Source organism: Phaenicophaeus curvirostris, chromosome 9 (genome assembly GCF_032191515.1).
Source record: "Phaenicophaeus curvirostris isolate KB17595 chromosome 9, BPBGC_Pcur_1.0, whole genome shotgun sequence".
Taxonomy (NCBI): domain Eukaryota; kingdom Metazoa; phylum Chordata; class Aves; order Cuculiformes; family Cuculidae; genus Phaenicophaeus; species Phaenicophaeus curvirostris.
In genome coordinates this window covers 22,542,476-22,565,669 of record NC_091400.1, presented here as the reverse complement: position 1 = coordinate 22,565,669, position 23,194 = coordinate 22,542,476, and the positions used below count along the sequence as shown (strand labels likewise).

At 41.0% G+C, this 23,194-nt stretch overlaps 1 protein-coding gene across 3 annotated transcripts in view; it reads right to left on the bottom strand.

Moving 5' to 3' along the window:
• The window catches only part of RPS24 (ribosomal protein S24), a 449,404-nt gene that overhangs the window by 400,882 nt on the left and 25,328 nt on the right, over positions 1–23,194 (bottom strand). Inside the window, exon 5 of one of the 3 annotated variants that reach the window (XM_069863894.1) lies at positions 20,785–20,794. The exons of the other annotated variants lie outside the window; for them this stretch is intronic. Coding sequence (XP_069719995.1) covers positions 20,792–20,794 — 3 coding nt within the window. The 3' untranslated portion in view covers positions 20,785–20,791. Of the gene's footprint in view, positions 1–20,784; positions 20,795–23,194 lie in introns of those variants that run through there. 3 annotated transcript variants of the gene reach the window in all.

Here is a 23,194-nt window from a genome sequence, read left to right as displayed (position 1 = left end):
AGTATTTAAGCACGAGCTTTAGGATTAGTCTAAACTACCAACAGCCCTAGAATGAGGAAATGCATGAACCTGCATTTAAGAAAGTATATTCCAGTTTAGCCCCAGAAATAAGGTTGCTCTCAGCAGGTCAGATGATGCTCTCTGCTTCTGTGCTGCAATTGCTTCTAATACCCGAGTGCTCTCATTCAAAGCTGGCAGGTTACCTCTGCTCTCCTCCACAGCCAGCAGTGATTGAATATAATGAGACTTAAAGTGCTTTCCTATATAAGGGGCACTACTCTGATCTTAGCTCTAAGGAGTCCAGCTGAGGACTATAGCTGGAATATAACCCTCCTCCCTAGTCCACAATCATTTTCCACCTGCCTGTGGGAAAATCCTGCTCACTTTTCCCAAGGCTTCTCTACATCTTAAGTTCTTACAGCTGTTTCATATACTGTCTCAACTCTCTTATTTGTTACCATGCACTTCCTTCTGAGTTCTGTGACAGGATGGAATGCCTGGTGTAAGAAGCTCCTCATTTTGAGAGAAAGAAAGTAAAAAACCCTGCATAATCAAAGAGCAACTGAGTAAACCAGGGATCCACCTGAACAGACAGCTGAATGCAAAGTCTAGGTAACCCAAATCTCCTCACTTGTTTACTGAAGAAAGTCAGAGGGGGACATGCTCAAAGTCAGATGTAAGGTGCCAGCTGAATACGCAGTAATAGGAAAAAAAGCTGGAGGAGATTGAGGCACTGAGGTTGCTAATCCATCAAAGTAACTGAAGAAACTGATATACATAAAATGCTGCCACTAGCAGAACACAAGTCTATCTTGCACATAACAGCCTATCACCGCTGACAAAGAAAACAGCAGCCCTACTAAGCCAGTTAGAGTAGCACTGCAGTAAGATCTTATACTGAGTTACCCACCAGGGTCTATAAGTCTACAGGCTATTTTTGCCACCTACTACTACTTCTATTCAGCAAGTAATCACAAAGTCTTTGATGTGTTGTTAAACAAGTATTTGTATATTTTCAAATGTAGCCTAAAAAGAAAAAAAGTATGCCTCCTTTATAGCAAGTCTCTCGCTTCAAAATAAAGATTATCAGCATTGTAAATTCTAGTTCATCCCCACCCACACTCACTTTTCTAGTGAAACAGCAGCTCTACACAGCCCTCACTCTCAGTCCTGCTGAGGAAAATTAAAGCCCTAAAAGAAAACAAGAAGTATTCCACACAAAAAATTACTTCAGGAAGAAAAAAAAAAGAGGTGATGGGTATTATTTTAAATGAGATAAACCAGCAAGTAAGCATAGTATCTACTTATTATTCCGTGTCTCTTGAAGTGCTTTGAAAACATTAGTCAGAGCTTCACAACACAGAGTAAAGATCACTGTTCCCATGTTGTCAACTGTTGAAGCATCAAGGCATGACCATAACTTGAATACTTTCTAGTGTATCTACAGCAATACCATAAGACCATATTATCTTTTCATCAGGGAAGCAGCTACAGATGCTTGTGACCAGCCACCTCCTGCCTCTTTCTACTACGGTTTGATATTACTTCGCAAAACACCAGTACCCCAGCGCCACCCATACAAACGGGCTGTACTTTTGTATTACAGTTGAGCAAATCTGATCCTTACAGAAGCCATCAGTGAAGTACAAGGTGGCACAAAAACAGGTCTCATGATTTGCTGCACATTAAGAAGTCCATGGCAGAAGCAGAGGAAGAGCTCAAGCCACAACTTTTAACAAAAACGCTACTTTCTTCTTGATACCAAATGATCTCAGCAAGATGCCTAAAACAGAAAAAACCCAACCTACTGTACTTCCAATAGATGCTCAGCATCCAGAAAAAGGACTTGTTAGGTCTTAAGAGCTCCTGCATGAAGAAGCTTTCTGTTATGAAAGCTATTGTGTTTTTTCCAGAGTTGGAGTCCAATAAAATTGAACTGTCAACTTTTATTCGCATTCAGATACCTGGGCTCTCACGTTAATTGGCCCAAGTTTACTGTGAAATTTGAAGTTTACAGGAAGAGCTGGCCCAGTGGAATTTTGGACTAATGTCAACACATAATGCAAAGGAAAACTCCTGGGGACAGAGAGTTATACAGTCTAAAAAAGTTGTTCTTGCAAGAATGCATGTTCTGAGTAACGTTCATCAGGAAGTACTGCTGTGTGCATTCACACTTTGTCCCTTCTCAGCTATAAAGTAGCTTAGCTCCTAGGATCTATCACAGAATCTACAATAGATAGAACACAATGCAGCTTTCGTTTCCTATAAAACTTTCCTGCTCCAAAGTACACCTTACTGCATTCCTATGGCCAAGCTGTTAGGACAGCAGTAGAATTACTGTACCAACTAATAAATCCCTTTCCAAGGGAACTCAAGTGTACAGTATGAGAGACTGAATTATTCAGTAATGCACTTGGCTCTGGAGACGTGAAACTGCCGCTTTTCATTAGCATCAACCTTGTCTGTCAACATAGTTTCTATATTCATGCTTTTCTTGCCATGCAGCACAGAGGTTCAAAGCACATGAACCAGCTGGGTCACACGTGTCATCTTTATTCCACTCATTTTGGGTCATCTCAGGAATCTGAGCAACCTCAGATAAACTCTAGCCCAGAAACAGCTACCCATATTAAATCAAATCCTAGCCCAGATAAATCTGCCCACCCCAAGTCTGTCACTGGATCAGAATGCTGTAGAAAACAAATGAAACTTCAGACTAAACTAAGAACCTTATGGATCTCATGATTAACCAGAAAGCTCCATAAAACTTATCATTCCTAGACCCAGGCCTGAGAAACCATTTGAAAGCCAAATTTGATTATGTTATTTTTCCTAGAAGGCTTCTTCAACGTTTATCTCAATTAAAAAATAGTACAGACTTGCTAATTGGCCCACTGCTACTCAAGATTTGTTTAATTTGTGCTATGCCTTTAACAGAGACCTGCAGAACCACCACGTTTCTAACTGTAGAGTGAATATACACACACATACACACAGCAGCTGTTTAAACTGAAGTTTTGCAGACAAAGCTGTGGCAAGTCTTGCTCTTGGGTTTACCCACTACCCTTTTTCTTCAGCTTTCAGCAATGACAATTTCACCTTTCCTATTTTCTAAACCCCCAAAATTCAATAAAGTTCCATTCATTTGTAACCAAATATGACCATTTTATAGAATCATAAAATGGATTGGGTTGGAAAGGACCTCAAAGTCCATCCAACTTCCAACCCCCGTGACATGGACAGGGACACCTCCCATGAGACCAGGCTGTTCAAGGCCCCATCCAACCCGGCCTCAAACATCTCCAGGGATAGGGTATCTATGACTTCTCTGGGCAACCTGTGCCAGTGCCCTGTCACCCTCACAGGAAAACATTTCTTCCTAAGATCTCACCTAAATCTCTCCTCTTTGAGCTTGAAACCATTCCCCCTTGTCCTATCCCTGTACTCCCTGATAAAGAGTGTCCCTTCCCAAGCTTTTCTGTAGGTCCCCTTTAAGTACAGTAATTTTAGCTTTATTGTTTAGGAGAGGTAGAAAGCTATAATTTGTTTATTCCAAAATGGCAGATTAATAAAAAGAATAGTACCGAGTTAGAACAGAGACCGTGTCTTTATTAACATTGTCTATGTGGAAACCCATGCTTCCTCTTCCACATCAGAGGATTTTCAAGACAGCTTGAAAATCTTGTTAAATTACATAGCTACACCAGACTTATTCTGGAATCCAGGAAGACAGTTGGTCTTTCTTGATGTCAGGTATTTCTGTTTGCATTTGAGCTTGACAGAGCAGCATATCTTATGACCTTATCACTACTTAAAATTTCTTACTGCCTACAAGTAAATATCCTGCATCTACACAACACTTTGCAGGAATTTCTGTATTTGCATAGGTGGGAAAAAGGGTGAAAACAAACTCATCTGACTCCAGAAAAAAAATCTCTATAAAGTAAGTGGATTAAAACATTCTTTTCTGGAAGGAGAGAATGGGCAGATCCTGAACAGTCAGGGATTTTGCAGAGTGTTATTTTAGTGCCTTCCACCAACTTCAGTACCACCACAATTGACTCAGCTGCACTGACCAAATTAATCTGGTTAATTCAACCTGACAGCCCAGCTGGAGCAGAGGAACTTTGGAAAGGAAACTTGCACCATCTGCGGTCCACTAGCTTAAGGTGAGTCACTGGCAGTTTAGGGCACAATCTCTCTCAGGACACTCTCAATTATTGAATGTTCACAGAGCTAGCATAAGCAATACAATTACACAAAACTGTAATAAAACAGTAAGAATTGCAGACTACTGATGACAAAGCAATTCATCCTCAGACACCAGCATTCACAAGCAAGGATAAAGAACTCAACATTCCTCATCAATGGCATACAAATATAATGTATATTAAGAGTTGCATGAGTCATAGAACAAAAAAGAAAAGGCAGCTGCAGCATAGACTGGGTAGTCTTATTCAGCCAGAAACCCCACTCTCTTTCCCAGACCCCAACCTCTCCTATTCCTCCCTTGCTGTTTCATCTCCCCTATTGCCAATGAACCTCATTAGCCTTCCTGCATGAAGCACCTGCTAATCCACCCATCCTTGTTAGCACATTGAAAAGCAGCTGGTGGTTGAGAGAGAGGAAGTTAAAGCCTTTAACTCTATCCCTGACAAACCTGTTCACCACCATGTATTCAGGTTATAAGCATTATAAGTTGAAGTGAACTTCTTTGAAGATACTGTCTCAAGAACCATCTCAAAATCATACGTATGAATTAACAGTGGTACCTGAACTCAGGGCACTGTATAACCAACACCTGAACACCTCTCATCAGATCCCCAAGAGGCAGAAGAAATTGCACTATAAAGCTAATAAATGCAAAGGCAGGGAAGCTAAAGGCTTTCTCTAGATCAAAACACTTAGTCTTCTCCATTTGAGTTTTGTGAACAGATCAACTTGTTGACACTCTCTACAGCCTATACACATAAATCTACACATAGTCTGCTAGCTGGAGAAGCCAGAGAGAATAACACATTTCTTTAGTTCATCTAAAGAGCTCAGCTAAACACAATCAACAACTTGCCTCAATGATTTCTTGTTGCAAATATATTTGCATTGAATTTTTTTCTTTAAATGGTGGTATGCAAAGCTGGAGCAGGGGAGAATAGAAAACCAACACATTTTTAAGGAGTCCTTGTAACAACATACTTAAATTATTTCAAACAATTTCACACAAGCTGGAGGTGGAATGAGAATTTCATTGAATTATGAAAATAGCAACTACTCAATACACTGCAAAGGGGTGACGACAAAGCAGGTAGCTGACAAAGTAGTGTTATGTTTCCACTAGTGGAGAACCAACAGGGTTATGCTAAGCAACTTTCCCAACAATACGCATGAAGTTAGTGGTGCAGTCAAAAAGTAAACAAGATGACAAGCCCCAGTCTAGGGCTTTTTCTTTGTGACTCCAGTATTCCAAACAACAGCTTCTCCTGAGGATTTGATACAGTCTGAGGGCAAGAGAGAAGCAGCAAGGTTTATTTTCCCATGAGTTGATATTGCTTTGTCAATAACAACCCCAGCATAATGATGGTACAGCGCAGTCTCATTCACCTAACTTACATCAGCAATTCAAATATTCTTGAAAGACCAGCTAGGACTATGTGTGGTCAACCATTGCCCTTAGGAGTGTTGCAGGATCAAGACCCCAACTGAAATTCACCTACACCAATGCATGCAGTATGGGCAATAAACAAGAGGAACTAGAAGTTACTGTAAGCAGGAGGACTGTGATATAGTTGCTGTCACAGAAACCTGGTGGGATCGCTCACACAACTGGAGTGCTGCTATGGATGGCTACAGAGTCAGGTGGGATAGGCCAAGAAGGAGAGATGGTGGGTAGCCCTGTACGTTAGAGAGTTTCGACAGCCTCAAACTCATTGACGGTGATGATAGGGTTGAAAGTCTATGGGTGAAAATCAAGAGGTTCACTTAATAAGGCAGATATCATGGTGAAAGTGTGCTATAGACCACCCAGCCTGGATGAGGAGGCTGACAAGTTATTCTGTAAGCAACTGGGGGAGGTCACAGAGCAGTTCAACTTGAGTGCTACCTCAGAGCACACAGGACAACAGAGGGATCTGAACAGGCTTGGTCAATGGACTGAGGCCTCAAAACAGTCATTTACGCTTTTTAAGTTGGCTTGTCAATTAAGAAAAGCTCTTTTTACCTTAACATAGCAAAGTTTTAGTCAAACACAGATGCTGATAGAGAACACAGTGCACCTGAAAATGATACTGCCACACCATTGTGAAGAGCATTGGTCATGTCCCTCCTAGCTGGAGGCTTGAGGGGCACAAATCAGGCTCAGGACAACTTTATCTTCACACTTGATAACTTGTTAACTATCTTCATGGGTAGGTTTTATTGTTTCGTGCAGAGTGTTTATGTGTTTGTTTTGGTTTTGTTGGTTAGGTGGGTTTGGAGGGTTTGTGATGAGAGGAGTTAATTTTTTGTTGTGGGTTTTGTCTGGCTTTTTTGAAGACAGTACTATCTTCATAAAGTAGCAAAGAAAAGTAAACCAGTGATGGCTGTAGCCTCTTGGAGGATATCACAAAGCACTTGTCCTCTTGACCACGTTATAAATGGCTAATTTACACTGAACTACATTTAATATCCTCTCATCTCAAGTCAATAAACATTCTACAAGCATTCAAACAGTAAGACAACCAACACTACTTTCATAAGGAAGAAGAAATGCACAAAGAAGAATAACCTAAATGCAGATGGTTTTAGTACCTCTCCTAACTGGAATGGAAAAATAAAGTTTAAAAAAAAATAAAATCATTATTTTAGGGGCAAAAACCCTCTAAAACCTAAGCATTTCCTTGAAAAATTTCCACATAAGGGACCAAAAATTTGCCTTATTTCAAGACAGACATGAAATCTGATTTCTAAACTATATCCATGTGCTTGTCTACTGTGGAGCAAAGGGAGCTCAATCTGTTAAACAGGAAAAAGGTTTGGAAACTTTCCTATGTATGTATATTTTTAAAATGTCTTCATATGTGGATCGAATGAGAATTGACACTGAAGTCTGCTTGGATTTTCCTGGGATTCAGAATGTTATGTCACTTTTTTCCATCTGTATAAGAGTTTGGAAAGCTTGTAAATAGTCACAAAACAGTACTTCTCCATGAAATTCTTGATTTAAAAAAAAAAAAAAAGAAAATCAAGCTTTTAAACAGCTTTCCCATAAACTCTTTTCTTCCAGTGTTTTAGCCAAGTGCCTCATATTCTAGTGGTTTATCACCCAAAATGTTTAAGTTTTGGTCATATACTTGACTTGTAAAAACAACTGGATTCAAAGAATAGTAATAGAGTTGAAATCTCCATTCAAATATATACAACACTCAGCAGCCCCTCACTGATGCTACAAAGCATCGCATTTATAATAGTTTTTAAATGCAGTCATAGCTGTGTGAGAGCCAGAAGAGGGTTTAGAGAAGCATTACTGAGAAAATCCTGAGTATATCAGGGTTGCTACAAAGAGCATTTGTCATTTCATAATTTCAACTAATTTATTTGTTTATAGAGTTCAAAAAACTTGACTAACTTAGCAAAATGCATTTTACCTGTAAACCATGCTTCTGCATTTCTAAAAATAATGCCCAAGGGCTGTTGCTTATGGATTATCTTGGCCTTCCTCACAATAACCATCACAGACCCAACCTCTTTCTCCTTGTAATATTAAAAGGTCTAGTGAGCTCAAAATTACACTAATTTTAATTTTCCAAGCATCTATACACAGAGTACATGTCTCACAGCTTTATAATACAATGACTTGATTACACAGCTCATCTGGTAAAATTCACTTGACAATCAGCCAGCCATACTAAAGAATCTAACCCAATTTGCAAGCATTTTCAGGCATGCTTGACCAGTCACTGTGTTAGCCTGAAATTCACTGCTAAACTCAAGCAAGCTGACCACCACCCAGTTATCAATGCGCACCTTATCTCCTCCTCTTCTGCCACATAGGAAGCAAGTGATGGCCAGATAAGGCCACACCGGGCATTCAAGAGAAAAAAATTGCATCACACTAAAGCTTCCAGCAAGATGCAGGGATAATATTTCAATCTCAGTTGTCCATGCAGCTTTCTCAAAATTAATCTCAGACCTAGGTTATTGTTTCTAAAAGCAGACAGGTGATAGGGGACAGGATCCACAGGTTTCAAGCTTCTCTGCCATTCTTTGATAACAACAAACCAGTTTTCAGCATAGGGTTTTATTACCAGCAATTATTTATTGCTCAGTATTCGACTCTTGTCTCAGACAGAGCATCTCTAGGGCCAAACAGTAGACTCGCTCTACATCTGTGGTTTACTCATCGTCATTGCTCCTTCAGCAGGGTATGCTTGGCAGTTTCTGAGTATAAACACACTCTGTATTAAATGCACACTCACATAGACACTCTAAAATAATTATCTATTTGAATCTATCGGGATCAATGCAATCCCAAGCACAAGTACAGGCTGGGCAGAGGATGGAACAACATGAGCTGGCAACGTGCTCTTGCAGCCCCACAAGATAACCATATCCTGGACTAAATCAGAAGTGTGACCAGCAGGGTAAAGAAGGGGATTCTGCCCCTCTACCTTTCCAACCCAAACCATTCTATGATGGAACACAAGTTGTTAAAGTGGAAATTCTTCTGCAACATTAAAATAAGTTGAAAATATTTAAGAGAACTGTTAATACAGTGAATAAATTGGAGGGTGGGAGGGAACACTATTAGCTTTGCTTCATTGCAATGCTTGTTCTTCAGAGATATATTCGATGATAGTTTACAATTACTAAGTTATAGAAGTCTGGATACTAGATGAGACATTAACAGGAAAGTATAATATTAAAATATTAAGACAAAAAGGCTATATAGGTCACAGTTTACAGTCATACATAGTATTTGAGATGTACCCGATTTTGTGGAGTTTGATGCAAAGTTTTAAGAGATGGAACTTCACCCTAAATATAATAATTAGTTCTAAAGAAAAAGAAATTTAAGTTGAGAGTTAGGTTTGTAGATCTTTTAAATTAAAACAAATTATTTTATTCTGCTCTATTTATCTTCAACTGAAACAGACATTTATTTTGCCTACACAGTATTTTGTTTGCTGAAGACAAAAAATGGGATCAGTATTTTTCCAAAATGAACCATGTTTATTTGGGCTGGCAGCAAGGAGAGCTTTTTTCCTGACTCTCATCCATGCCCTGCCACCTGTGGCAAGAAGCTTGTTTTGCAACAGAAGAGTGCTAAATTGTGGATGAACACTGGAAAATTTAATTATAACTCACTTCAAAACCAACACATACTGTAAGCATCACGGCAAATCTATAGGTTCATCATTAAATTCATTAGCAAGTTTATAAAATCCCCAAAACAATCAAAAAATCCATTCAAATATGCATGAACACACACAAAAAGCAACCACCCCCAGTAATGCAAATTCTCTTGGACCTGGTGCATTGTGGCAAGGCCCCCAGAGTAAGGCAAACACGAGCGACCATCTGTTATTTTTGTCTGCAAAGCAGCGACTTCCCCTCGTTGAATCTTTGATAGCAGCCAAGCAATGGCAGCAACTGCTGCGGCAGGAACTGACAGCCAGTAGCCCCAGCCTCCGCTCCTCTCCTCACTCCTCCTGCATGTTAAAAGGCTGCTTCAAACCCAGGAGTAGCTCTTTACATATTAAAACCAAATATGCCTTTTCTGCGCTTTCATTTACATTACAGCAATTGAAGGGAAGTGTCAGGGAGCAAGTGAAGGGAAAAAAAGAAAGAGAAAGTCATAGAACGAAGAACCCCTCAGGGAGCGTTCATGGTGCCAAAGAGATACTCATTTTCGAGCACCATCTGTCAAGAGCTACTTGGAGCTTTTCCTTTCTTTTCTCTCTTAATGCTCTCCCCCCAAGGTTTTACCATCTCGCTTGCATTACCAAGCAGCAAAAAAATCCAGAGCTCACTAGAAAACCACTTGGCCTTCCATCGCTTGAGTAGCAAAAATGTTACTTCAGGACAGACCGAAACATGATGAAAGTCAATATTAGTTGTGGCTTAGATGCAGGAGACACTTTGTCAGCAATGGACTCACAGGTTCTTTTAGCATGACTGAAGTACAAATTTCAATACAGCAAACAAATCCGATTTGCCCCAGAAGAGCACATTAGGCTGGCAGCTCAGCTGTGGCCCCATCACATCCAGCTGCTGGGCAGCAGCACTGAAACAGCCTCTGTGGTAGTACTGTTGCAAAGCAGAGGAAATAAGGTTAGCATGTTCTGCACCATTGTAACATTTGGATAGCTATAACTAGCACATATCACTGAAAACATTCTTATCCTATAAGTGAGCCATAAGTACATAAAGTTTTCCCTGCCAGGTTTAACTACAAGTTCCCACAGTTCAAAACCATATATCCAGATAAAAAAAAAAGATTTCCAAGACTGATTGTAAAACCAACATTGTTGTTTGATTTGTCAGCTTACATTTCAGCTTTTCACATGCTATTTTTTTCCCACTTCTATTATGAAATAAAAGAATCAGACAGTTTACTTAAAAAGTTCAGACTTAAAGCTTTCTTTAAATGAAATCTAAAGAAAGACACCCAAGCAGAGATTTTAAGATGAAATAAAGCCAGAACAGTTGGTAGTGCTAAGTATCAAACCTGACTTTTCGGATGCAAAGGGAAACTTCAACTACCAAATATTCCATAATTACTTATTTAACCAAGTAACTTCCTCAAGCATTACAGAATTCCAGCTCACTATCTACTATTCTACGATTGTTAAGTTCTTGTATTCACACACATCCACCTCCTTGCTAAACAGGTTTCCTTAAAACTAACTTAAATCAATATCTTATGCCTCACCAGTTTTCTTATCCTTTCATTGATACGGTTTTCCTATACTTCATAGAATCATAGAATCACCAGGTTGGAAGAGACCCACCAGATCATCGAGTCCAACCATTCCTATCAAACACTAAACCATGCCCCTTAGCACCTTGTCCACCTGTGCCTTAAACACCTCCAGGGAAGGTGAATCAACCACCTCCCTGGGCAGCCTCTGCCAGTGCCCAATGACCCTTTCTGTGAAGAATTTTTTCCTAACCTCCAGCCTAAACCTCCCCTGGCGGATCTTGAGGCCATTCCTTCTTGTCCTGTCCCCTGTCACTTGGGAGAAGAGGCCAGCTCCCTCCTCTCTACAACCTCCTTTCTGGTAGTTGTAGAGAGCAATGAGGTCTCCCCTCAGCCTCCTCTTCTCCAGGCTAAACAACCCCAGCTTTCTCAGCCGCTCCTCATAAGGCCTGTTCTCCAGCCCCCTCACCAGCTTTGTTGCTCTTCTCTGGACTCTCTCCAGAGCCTCAACATCCTTCTTATGGTGAGGGGCCCAGAACTGAACACAGTATTCGAGGAGCGGTCTCACCAGTGCCGAGTACAGAGGGAGAATAACCTCCCTGGACCTGCTGGTCACGCCGTTTCTGATACAAGCCAAGATGCCATTGGCCTTCTTGGCCACCTGGGCACACTGCTGGCTCATATTCAGTCGGCTGTCAACCAACACACCCAGGTCCCTCTCCTCCAGGCAGCTTTCTAGACAGTCTTCTCCTAGTCTGTAGCACTGCATAGGGTTGTTGTGCCCCAAGTGCAGGACCCGGCATTTGGCCTTGTTAAACCTCATGCCATTGGACTCTGCCCAGCGGTCCAGCCTGTTCAGATCCCTTTGCAGAGCCTCCCTACCCTTCCACCCAGCTTAGTGTCGTCCGCAAACTTGCTAAGGGTGCACTCGATGCCTTCATCCAGGTCATTGATGAAGACATTGAACAGGGCTGGACCCAGCACTGAGCCCTGGGGAACCCCACTTGTCCCTGGCCTCCAGCTGGATTTCACACCATTTCCCACCACTCTCTGGGCCCGGCCAGCCAGTTTTCCACCCAGGAGAGTGTGCGCCTGTCCAGGCCAGAGGCTGACAGTTTCCCAAGCAGAATGCTGTGAGAAACTGTGTCAAAGGCTTTACTGAAGTCCAGGAAGACACATCCACAGCCTTTCCCTCATCCAGCAGCCGAGTCACTTTGTCATAGAAGGTGATCAGGTTAGTCTGGCAAGATCTGCCTTTTGTGAACCCATGTTGACTGGGCCTGATCACCCGGTTCTCTTGCATGTGCTTCATGATAGCACTCAAGATCACCTGCTCCATGACTTTCCCTGGCACTGAGGTCAGACTGGCAGGCCTGTAGTTCCCTGGATCCTCCCTGCGACCCTTCTTGTAGATGGGCACAACATCAGCCAGCCTCCAGTCCAGTGGAACTTCCCCAGTCTTCCAGGACTGTTGGAAGATGATGGAAAGGGATTTGGCCAGCACATCCGCCAGCTCCTACTTACTATATTCTCTGTTGGCCTATCATTTTGGTTTCGTTGTTGATTACTGTCCTCCATCCTGTTTCCTTATTTTTGCTGGCTTTACCACACTAAAATAAAAAAAATACCTGACCTAAACTTCATCTTAGTTTGACAGCAGTTTGTTTCCCTACAAGGCTTGTAACTGAAGCTATAACACCGCCAGCTCTGTTTTGCAGTCTCTAGACACCATCTCAAGACAAACTAAAAACTCACTTGGCATTACCTGGCAGAGAAATAAAAGCAGCAACCCAGATCAAAAAGATCACTGATCAAGTAGAAACAGCTGAGAAATAAACCCTAGGGATCTGGTTCTCCTTCCACCCAGCCACTGTTTCCACTAAAGCGTACTTCATTTGAAAGCCTTCAGAATCGCTCCCGATTTCCTCTAGTTTGAATGGTACCATCTACTGTAACACATTCCTTCCCCCAAAGGCACAGCCAAGCGATCTGAGTTACTGTTCATGTTCAGGAAGAGAGAAAGTCTAGAACATCTAAGTAAAGTGGGAATCCAATGAAAGAATTAAAGCACTCTGAATGTTTCACAACTCCAATATTTCCCAATCCTGAACCCATCTTGAGCAAACCCCTTAACAAAATTTACTAATAATACACTTCAGGGTTTAATTTAATTAAAAATATATATACCATCACTAACAGCCCAAATGAGTTCATATAAACACATACTCAGACATCATGTTTGCCTGTGTATATTTGAATATACAACACAACACACAGTAGACACCTTTCATGCAGATCAGAAAGCAGGATAACAACAGCATTCAATCACATACTCTTACAGTGACTCAAAGAGCTTTAGAGATAGTATAATATCTTATAGTACGCTAGCGATTACTGCCTTATATTACATTTTCCTAAGTGACACAACTATGTTGCTCTTTCCTTCATTAAGAACATGGTTAGGCAAAAATTTTATCACCACCACCATCAGGCACTAGACCCCAAGCTTGGGGGATTGAATAAAGACTGTACATAATCCATACACCCTTTGAGATCTGCAGAATGAAAACAAGCTTGAAAAGGATTTGGAAACTATTAGGCTAAGAACTGAGTTGCAGATCAGAACCAGACTGATACCATCTCTAATCACTACAACAGGTTCTTCTACCAACATTTATTCTGCCCGTAAGTCCTAATTTTTAGAGGATATTAATTCTGTTTTCATTGCGTCATATTAAAAATACATGTAAAAAGTTCTATTTAAAGTAAGTGCTGAAGTTCAGGTTTAGCTCCTTGGAGATTTCGTGTCAATGCTGGGATCCAGAATTTGAGACAAGACATGCTGTTTGACCTGCTTCCACCCATCTTGCCTCATCTTAGCAAGTTCGCTGTTGTATTTGTATAGCCAGTAGCCCAAGAGTTTCCTACAGTTCTTTGGGAATCCAAGTACTGCTCATTAGTAGAAAAATAATAATTATCAAAAGATCAGTTGGTAGCAAGTTTCTCAAGTACTTAAAATAATAAAGTACATAAAATGATCATAAATAATCATAATACAGTTACCTAACCTGGCAACTGGCCAAACCTTCACAAGGAATTCCACTGTCATCTGTCAAATCCCCATGCTGGTAGGACTGCTTCGTTTCATTTATTCAACAAGTGGTAGGAAAACAGCCTCAAGTTGCACCAGGGGGCATTTAGATTGGATATTAGGGAAAATTTCTTCACCATGAAGTTGGTCAAGCATTGGCCACCCAGGAAACTGGTTGAGTTACTATCCCTGGAGGTATTTAAGAGATGCCGAGGAACATGGTTTAGTGCTGGAGTTGGTAATGCAAGGTTTATGGTTGGACTTTATGATCTTAAAGTTTTTTCCAACCTAAATGACTTATGATTTACAAGACATGGTTTACAACAGTCAATAATTAAGAGAATTTATGAACACATTTTCACACGTGTATTGTATCAGGTTTCACCAGCATTCTTAGATCAAAAACGTCTCGAGTAGTATACGTTGCTTATCTTCACAATATATCCCATGAACCAGGAAACTTTGCAGCTTGTGTGGTTTGCAAATGTAAATGTTTGCACCACATCAAACTCTATAAATAAGAGCATTTGTTAACAACGAGAGCAGTTGTATGCTTTACCTCTTCACTCCAATCATTTTTTTCTCCAAAGGTACACATGTTGTGGCATAAGGAGCAAACTGTTGACAGATGGCATTAAAACACCACAGTCTCATAACTGAGGCTTAAATTCAAACATCCCTGCCAGTTTGGCATCTAATTGCCAATAAAACAATACTGTGATGCTGCCACATCTAATACTATGCTATTTTGCTCAAGTAACACTTGAATCCACTAGTAAATTCTGTTTCTCCCAGAGCAAAGTGTTTTCTCCATTCCCTTCTGACACAAGGCTATAAATCCACACGCAGTCATTCAGTATTGAATGACAACTTGCCTCACATCCCCAAATTGCTCTCACAGAGCTACTGCCAGTGCCTGGATGAAAACACTGAAAAGCTGCATATTTGGTTGCAGCACCTAAGTGTTGTGGCCATCTTTTATCAAAATACAAAACAGAACCACTGACCGGTAGCCATTGCTTTTATAAAAGATCCAAGGTAACCAGGGGTAAACTATACCAGCTTTGCCAGACTAATTCTGCCTGCAGTCAACAAATTCAGATTACTTCAACAGGCAAGATATCTACTTCTGATTTATTGGAAAACAACCTTCAGACATTAAAGTGGAGGCAATGGGATGCTAATTCTTTTTCTATCTGTGGATGCTTTTAACTAGAGATGCATATATATATGAAAGGCTAAAAAGAAAAAAAACAACCTTGTTTCAAATATAAGAGACAATGGCTACAAGTTCTGTTGAATTCCCTTTGTTTGGTACACTTGTGCCTGAAAATCACGGTGCATTTCCTGGAAACTCTCCCAAGTAACAAGTGATGGGATTAGAAGAAATGGCCTCAAGTTGCACCAGGGAGGGTTTAGGTTGGACATCATGAAAAATTTCTTCACTGAAAGAGTTACGAGACATTGTGATGGGCTGCCAAGGGAAGGGGTGGAGTCACCATCCCTGGTAGTACTTAAAAGATGGTTAGATGTGGTGCTCAGGTATCTGTTTTAGTAGTGGACAGGTATGGTCGGATTTGATGATCTCAAAGGTCTTCTCCAACCAATTCTATGAACCTCATGGATGGGCGCTGGAAGTCTTCATACAAAAGCTTGGGTTACAATAAGATTTTACTCACCTAAATTTCACCAATAAAATGAAGCATTATTAAGAAGCTCGCCCTCACAATCTCATGGTAAAGGACCTCACTTGATGTGTTGGTGAGTTCTCAGATCCAAAGACAAGCAGAACATGTCTATGAGGAGTTGCATAGACTGGTAACTGATGGGCAGAGCACACAAAGCTAACAGACCTGAAGCTAAGGCAATCTAGGACACCCAAAACCTGGTTACTACTATTTCAGCTTAGTGCAATTCTGACAATGGCAATTAGAAAAATCACAGAAAAGAGAAATACAAATTCAAGATGACCAAAGGCCTCATACTTGAATGATACTGGAGGTAGTGACAGATACGCCTTGAAAAACTGACATATTCACTCAGAAGACATATTGCTGGCTTCAGTTATTTCCCAAAGGGAAGGTCAGAGAGAAATTACAGGAAAAAATAATGACAGTTTGGAGGAGGGAAGAAGCTTTGGGTTGTCAAATAGAATGTAACAGAGCAAGAAGGCCAGTTGACAGTAGCATCAAAGACTGGGAGACAAAAAGGCTTATTCAAGCCCAGAAAAACAGAACAATAGAATACCTGCAAGTATCTGAATTTCTTCTGCTCCCTTTACAACACATGGCAAAAAACACGTGTAGGAAACATGCACAAAAAGTAGTTGAGGAAAGTGGCATTCCTAACAAAATAAAAAAGGAAAAAAGGAAAGAAAAGGTTTATTTTCAAAATGAGAAGATGACACTGTTCTGCCCAAAACAGTATTTCCACACCCCTCTCATAACACACACAAACATTTCAAGCATGTTTAACATGCACTGCAATAGGATATCTCTTTCTCAGGTTCCATGTAACAGCAAATCATGACCTTGCAAAGTTAGTTTTGTTGATTCACTCTTGTGCCAGAGCTGCCAAGCCTTATTAACTTCATGAGGCTAATAAAACAATAAGAAGCATCTCTGACAAGTGCAGTAATGTCAGAAAGAATGTAGTATGGATACCTAATCTAAGACTTGTGTATTTTAACAATTCGAGGCAATACAGAAGTTAATCATTGAGCAAGATCAGTCCTAACAGGATCTAACAGGTGGAGGCTCAGTTTTGAACGCTTTACATGGATTGGTTTAGTTAAACAGCCACTCTCAGATCTTATTTAGAATTAAATTTGCAGTTAATCCTATTCCTGTGAAAAACTAAGAAACCTCATGTATTCTCTCTGTCAACATAATATGGGTTTTTTTTAATTTTGGTATACACAAGACAGCCTAGTTAATTCAGAAAGCCTAGCAGAGTCAATTTCCTAAGCAAGGGAACTGCTCAGATTTTAACAGCACACCACAGAACCTGAGTGATGGCAAGATAGTAAAATCACCTTTCACAGTTTTTCTGTAGGCAGTATTCTAGCTCAGCCAGAAAAAAAAAACTCTAAACACTGCATTTTTTATGTCTTCAACAAGATTTTCTCAGTAGATATCTAGGAATCAATAGCCTGAAAAAAAATATTTCAGATAAACTAGATTCCCACCCTGTTTCTCCTTGTGAGATTAATGGCAAAATTTCTACTGACTTCCACAAAGCAGTAGTAGGTTCCAGCTCTTCTGAATTTACTTGCAACTGAGTTCACCATGGTCCTGCCTTTTACTGCAAGGAATCATTAAGGTTGGAAAAGGCACCTATGGTCATCAAGTCCAATTGTCCACACAACACCACCATGCCTCCATCCCTCATTAATTGTGTAGTTCATGCTGGACTTGATCTTGCGGTTTGGTTTCCATCATCACAATCCAGTTTGGATGTTACAGTCAGAGATAACTTTCATTGAACCATTTCACAGTATGTGGGAAGAATTAGAACAATTCCGTTGTCAAGCAGATTAATTCTTTGCTAAGAAGTGCTGCCTTCTTAAGGGAATGGCTGCAGCAACAAACAGCCAGGTCACCATCAGTGGGTGTCACTGAAGACTGTGGCAGCAAGAAATGAATGCAAATGAAGAGAGATGAGCAAAAATTAGGAGAATCAGGTAGTTGTGCAGCCACCACATGATCTACAGCTCTATCTTAGTATTAATTGTCATTCAATTCCCCGTAGCATTCTAAAACCTAGATGATCAGATAATAAGAGGTTGAGTGGTATGCATAATATCAAGCTGATTAAATTTGTTTACTGGTAATTCTTTCACGTTCCCATGAATATCACGTAATTTTCAAGGTTTATTTCAAACAGATTTTATGTAATGTATTATTGACAACATCCTCATGGACCATTTCTACAATGTCATTCAGGATAATTATTTCACAACAGATTTTCAGAGTCACCAATTCCTGTTGGGACTCACTTTTGCATATATTACAGAGCAGAATATTTAATCAGTGTCCCCATTAGAATCCTATGGCTTATTTTCAGGAATAAGGAAGGAGAAAATGGACGAAGGGGAAGAAAAGGAACATTTGTACAAATGCAGCATGAGTATTTTCCTCAATAATATTTTCTAAAGTACTGCAAAACTGAATGCTGTCCTGCAGCATGTTTGGTTTTGAGTTTGTTTTTTTTAGAAATAAACACTGGCAGTAATTTTTTTTACTCCATTAAATTAAACATTAATGTTAGCAAGTCGCATAATGTGGAGTTAAGAAGTTATTAACATTTAAACCACATTTTCCTTCAGATGGTTCCAAAAAATGAGTTAGCCCCTCTTTTATAAAGCTAAAGCAATACTAAATCCAAGAATTATGACTACAGGAATTTTACATAATTTTTTAATATATACATATGCACGGAAATAAGAGACCAGATAATCCCTCGTCTTTTAATCATGACAAATTTTCATGCTTCTAAATACTCCTATTTATTTCCTTATGCAATACACTACTGCCTGAGCATCAGAACAGCACACTGCTCTGTTTCCAAGAGTGAGCTAAGCTGGCAGACAAATACAGTCCTACCATTTGGCAACATATCAAGAACTGAAAATCCATAGGAATGCATTTTTTTAATAGACTGCAACGTGCCCACTGATGCCTGCTCACAAGAGAGGGTTTAAAAAAGCTAAGGCAAAAAAAGCTCAGGGACATGGTTTAGAGGCAGAGGTCTTTTCCAACCTGGTGATTCTATGATTCTAACCTTTGTGACTGATGGCTGCCTAGGTCTCCCTGAAGAAAGGCCAAACAAATGTTGCCATTGCCTGGTATCAACCAGTATCACCACCTTCATTTTACACCTGTGTCAGAGAGGCAAAGAGTGCTGCTGCTCCAGAGGAAGATGCCCCAGTACAGCATGAATCTAAAAATAAAGAAACAGCTTGAAGAGCAGATGGGGTTGTGATTCTGTCCACAGAAGACCTAGCTAAGAAATCATGGATAGCACTAGGAGACACAACAGGGAGCACAGGAAAGGCCACCTCTCACTTTTCAAGCTCAAACAGCACCCAAGCTTCACCAATAACAACAATGCACAGGGAACAATAATTCTGACAAGTAGGACTTAAATTATCAGAGTTTGAGGAGTGAGGGATGAATGCCAAATTACCTTTGTGACCTTCCCTCAGCTGAGAGTTCAGATGCAAGGACCCAGAGTGGTACAGAACTCCTGTGTTACACTGGTGACTCCTTGAGTGTACCACATAGTCACCAACACAAGGTTCTGTACATCACCCAACTACACTGCTATTCGTGGAGAATACATCAAAGAGCCAAACCATTCCATGATGTTATGTTAGTTTGTATACATAAAGAGAGAAGCTACTGATTGATAATGCTTAATACTCCCGAAAACCACCAGCTAGAACTGTCCCAGGGACTACACTACCTGTGTTTGTGGTCTCTCCACAGCGCATACGTATTTCTCTCACTTAATCTGATTTTAACTAAGACACAGACCAGGCACGGCTAAGCCTTGCCACATGCAAAAGACAAGGGAGAGTTGGATTATGTGTGTGTTTGCCTTAAACATTTTACCTAGGGACCCCTCCTGTCCTGTGGCACCAGGTTGTCTGTGGGGTCAACAGAAGAGCTGCTTATCTAATCGAGGGTCCAGACCTGCCTTCAGGGGGGGAGGGGGATGCAGCAGTGTCTGCTCCCCCCACTCCCTTCCTCCGCTTTGCTGATAAAAGGCCCAGAGCCAACTTCGTGGTGGGGGCGAGGGGGATGCAGCAGTGGCTGCTTCCCCATCCCCCTACTTCTCCAAGATGGAAAACAAACACTTGCAAATGGGGGTCTCACAGGATAAAAGACAGCAGCTTCATGGAACCAGATTGAGAGAAGCTTCTCGGAACCAGACGGAGAGCAGTGGAACCAGACAGAGAGCAGTTTCTCCCACCACACACTTCGACACGGCCTGGAAACTGTCACCATGTACTCCTGAGAACTGTTATTGCGTCGATGTGGTGAACTTTTCCTTCTCGCCCTTCTCTCTCTTCTTGGACACCCCTTGGAACTTGGAGCGCCATCACCTGCACTGCAACTGAACCAACTGCACCTCGCTGGATTCGCGTTCATGGTAACCAGCTGCACCTCTACTGTTTCCTTGCTTAGGGATTTCTGACCTTTTCTTTCTGTCCTATCGCTGCTATCAGTTGTTCTAGAAAATAAAGCTCAAAGATTGTACGGCATCTGACCCCATTTGTGTCCTAATCTCGCCCTTGGGATCGTTTTAAGAACCCTCCCCGATATTGGATCGGGATACAAGACAACCTACAGCACAAAGGAAAACATTGTGCCAGCAGCCCACTGGCAATTTGGAGTTGCTATGTAGTGGCCATCAGACTTGGGCCTTCATGGGGAGCCCGGAAAAAGATTTACATCTATGCCAGGTTTCCTATGTAAAAGCATTCTCACTATTTAGCCATTGTGCCTCTCCAGCACCTTCTCATTAAAGAGCTGAAAATTACAAGACATTTGAGCCAGAGGCTATTCTCTGCATGTATCCAGCTTCCACATTTTTATTCTTCCATTTTCCTAGAAAATCACAGAATCTTAGATCATAGAATAAGCCAACAGTGTCTATATATCCAAGTCCCCACAGAAGGCACAAGTATCCTAGCATTCCAGGGTAGCCATATCATTTGTGCTTTCACTTTATTTGCAATACAGGAATTCTTAAAGAGTCCGTGTATCCTGCCAGTATCTAAAACAACAAATACTGTTCATTTATTTGTTACAAAATGACCTATGGTACAATTTAAGGCCTATTTATTGGTGCACATAAGTTCTGGTTTTTGGTTTTTCTGGGTTTTGGGTTTTTTTGTTTTGTTTTTTTAAAAGTGGAGCTGTTGAAGTAATCTCACAGCAATACATTAATTTCTGCACTGTATGCAGACTCAAAGCAGCAAATCCAAGTAATTTATTCACAATAAATGTACCATTATCATTCCTCAAGAAGCAAAGCTTCAAGAGATCATTCTTCCTGATGCTTCTTTCTTTTTTCCTAAACCAGCTTTAGTCTTGTTTTTTATACTAGAATTCACCTAGAGAATTAAAAGAAGTTTCAAGAATGCCAAATCCTCCCATAATACAATACACAAGGAATGGGGAATATCACCAACAGCAGCACCTGTGGGTCTATCCAGGGCACCAATTCTTGACTCAGTCTATAAAACAGGACCCTCTTTAGACTCTCTAGAGGGTCTAAACAGAAGCAGCTCTAGCTTGAGAAAGAAGGGCTAGAACACAAAGCTGGCCTTGTCTCCTCTCCCCTTCAATACCAGTTTGGTGCCAGAGCATATTGTTTTGTGCAGTCCATTTGGAAAAGATCAAGACCACTGTGCTTGGCTGCTTTGAAATTTTAAAAAAAATCCCATAAAAAAACCCCACTATATTTTTAAGATAATACGGATACTGCCTGGAAAGCTCCACTGAAATACATTTTCCCACGTGCGCACACTGAAATTACTTTGGTGGATGTGAAACATTAGCCACCATTTGTTATCACAGTGAAAAGGGCTGTGGGACCTTTCTCATTTGTGCCCCACACAGGATGACAGAAGTGCCAACATGCAGAACACAGAACCACATTGAGTCCGACAGCGCTGCAGGAGTTACTCTCCCACGCTTCAGAGATCCTGCAGCAGCTGAGCGAGGCGCAGCAAGGGGACAGCACAGCAGCCCAAATAGCTGGTTAACACAGCATCTTCTCCCTCCCAGGGCAACAGAAGACACGTAAGCAAAAGCATCGTGGTGATAACTCAATGCCACAGCTCCAGGCATTCATATATTCAGCCTCCACTCCTCCAACGCCAGCCTGCAGCTGGGAGGCACCAGCCAGCTGTGATGAGGCCCCGGACAAGGGGAAGGGGCCCCACATCACCTATAGTATCTCTCTCATCACAAAGAAAACACATGAAATTTGGAAATTACACCTTCTTTTCCACAATGCAGTCAGGGCTTTTCAGCCTGGGATATCAACTTCCACAGACTAACAGCCACTGCATCTCTGGGTTTTCCTTGTGTGGAGCGAGCATATGGCTCATACTATGGACACCAAGCCACACTAGCACCCAGAAACCTGCAACAAATGCCTCTTTACAGAAACTTAAGCAGAGACTTTGTGCCAGTACACAAACAATAATTACAACCATCAGAAAAGTACTGCCTGACAAGCCAGTTTCGACATGCAGGATAACACACAAGGGTCTGCTAACATGTAACGAAGCTCATGAGGAACAAAGGTCAAAAACAAAATAAATGGGAAGTAAACATCAGCGAACAAGTAGTGATCAATCTTCATCAATTCTTTCCGAAAAGGTGAGGCTTAGTAAATCAGGGTCTTCTGACAACAGAGGCTGGCCAACCCGTGTGTTACATATCTATTATTAACAAGGATTAAAGCTCATTTTTCCATGTGTTCCCTCCCTCAGTGACTAAGGCAATGTCTGCCAAGAGCAATACGAGCCAGTTCATCCTGCATTTGTATCAGGAGAGAATAGCTTTTTCAGCTATAGTTTATAACAGGCAGAGAGAAAGATCAAACCAGAAACTACAGAAGACAGACATCACTGAAGTTCAGCTACAGGTGCAGCTGTAGATCTCTGAACTTGATATTTTCTTGGTGAAATAGCAGGGCACATTGTGGAATGTGAAATGATACAGTAGCAGAGAGATAGTCAAATATCAGTGGCACTGGAGTGGAAGATTGCTGCTTCACAGTCATCTCCAAGATAAGAATGAGAAGTTAGCAAAAACATGAATTATAGAATCATGGAATGGTTTGGGTTGCAAAGGACCATCCAGTTCTACCCCCCTGCTATGGGCAGGGACACCTCCTACTAAATCAGGTTGCTTAAAGCCCCATCCAACCTGGCCTTGAACACCTCCAGGCTGTGTTGCAGGAGGTGAAATCAAACAGTTCTACATTAATGTACACAGGTGTCAAGGGCCAAAAAAAGACCCAATAATTTAACATGTAATTTTACCATTGTATCTCAAGAGGACCACAGCATGAGGCTAACAAAAAAAAAAAAAACCAAACACCACAGTAATCCTGCAGTTCTAACTGATCTGCTTAAAACACCCCATCCGTCTGCTATCTTATCTTTCTTCATGGTAGAGAACCAG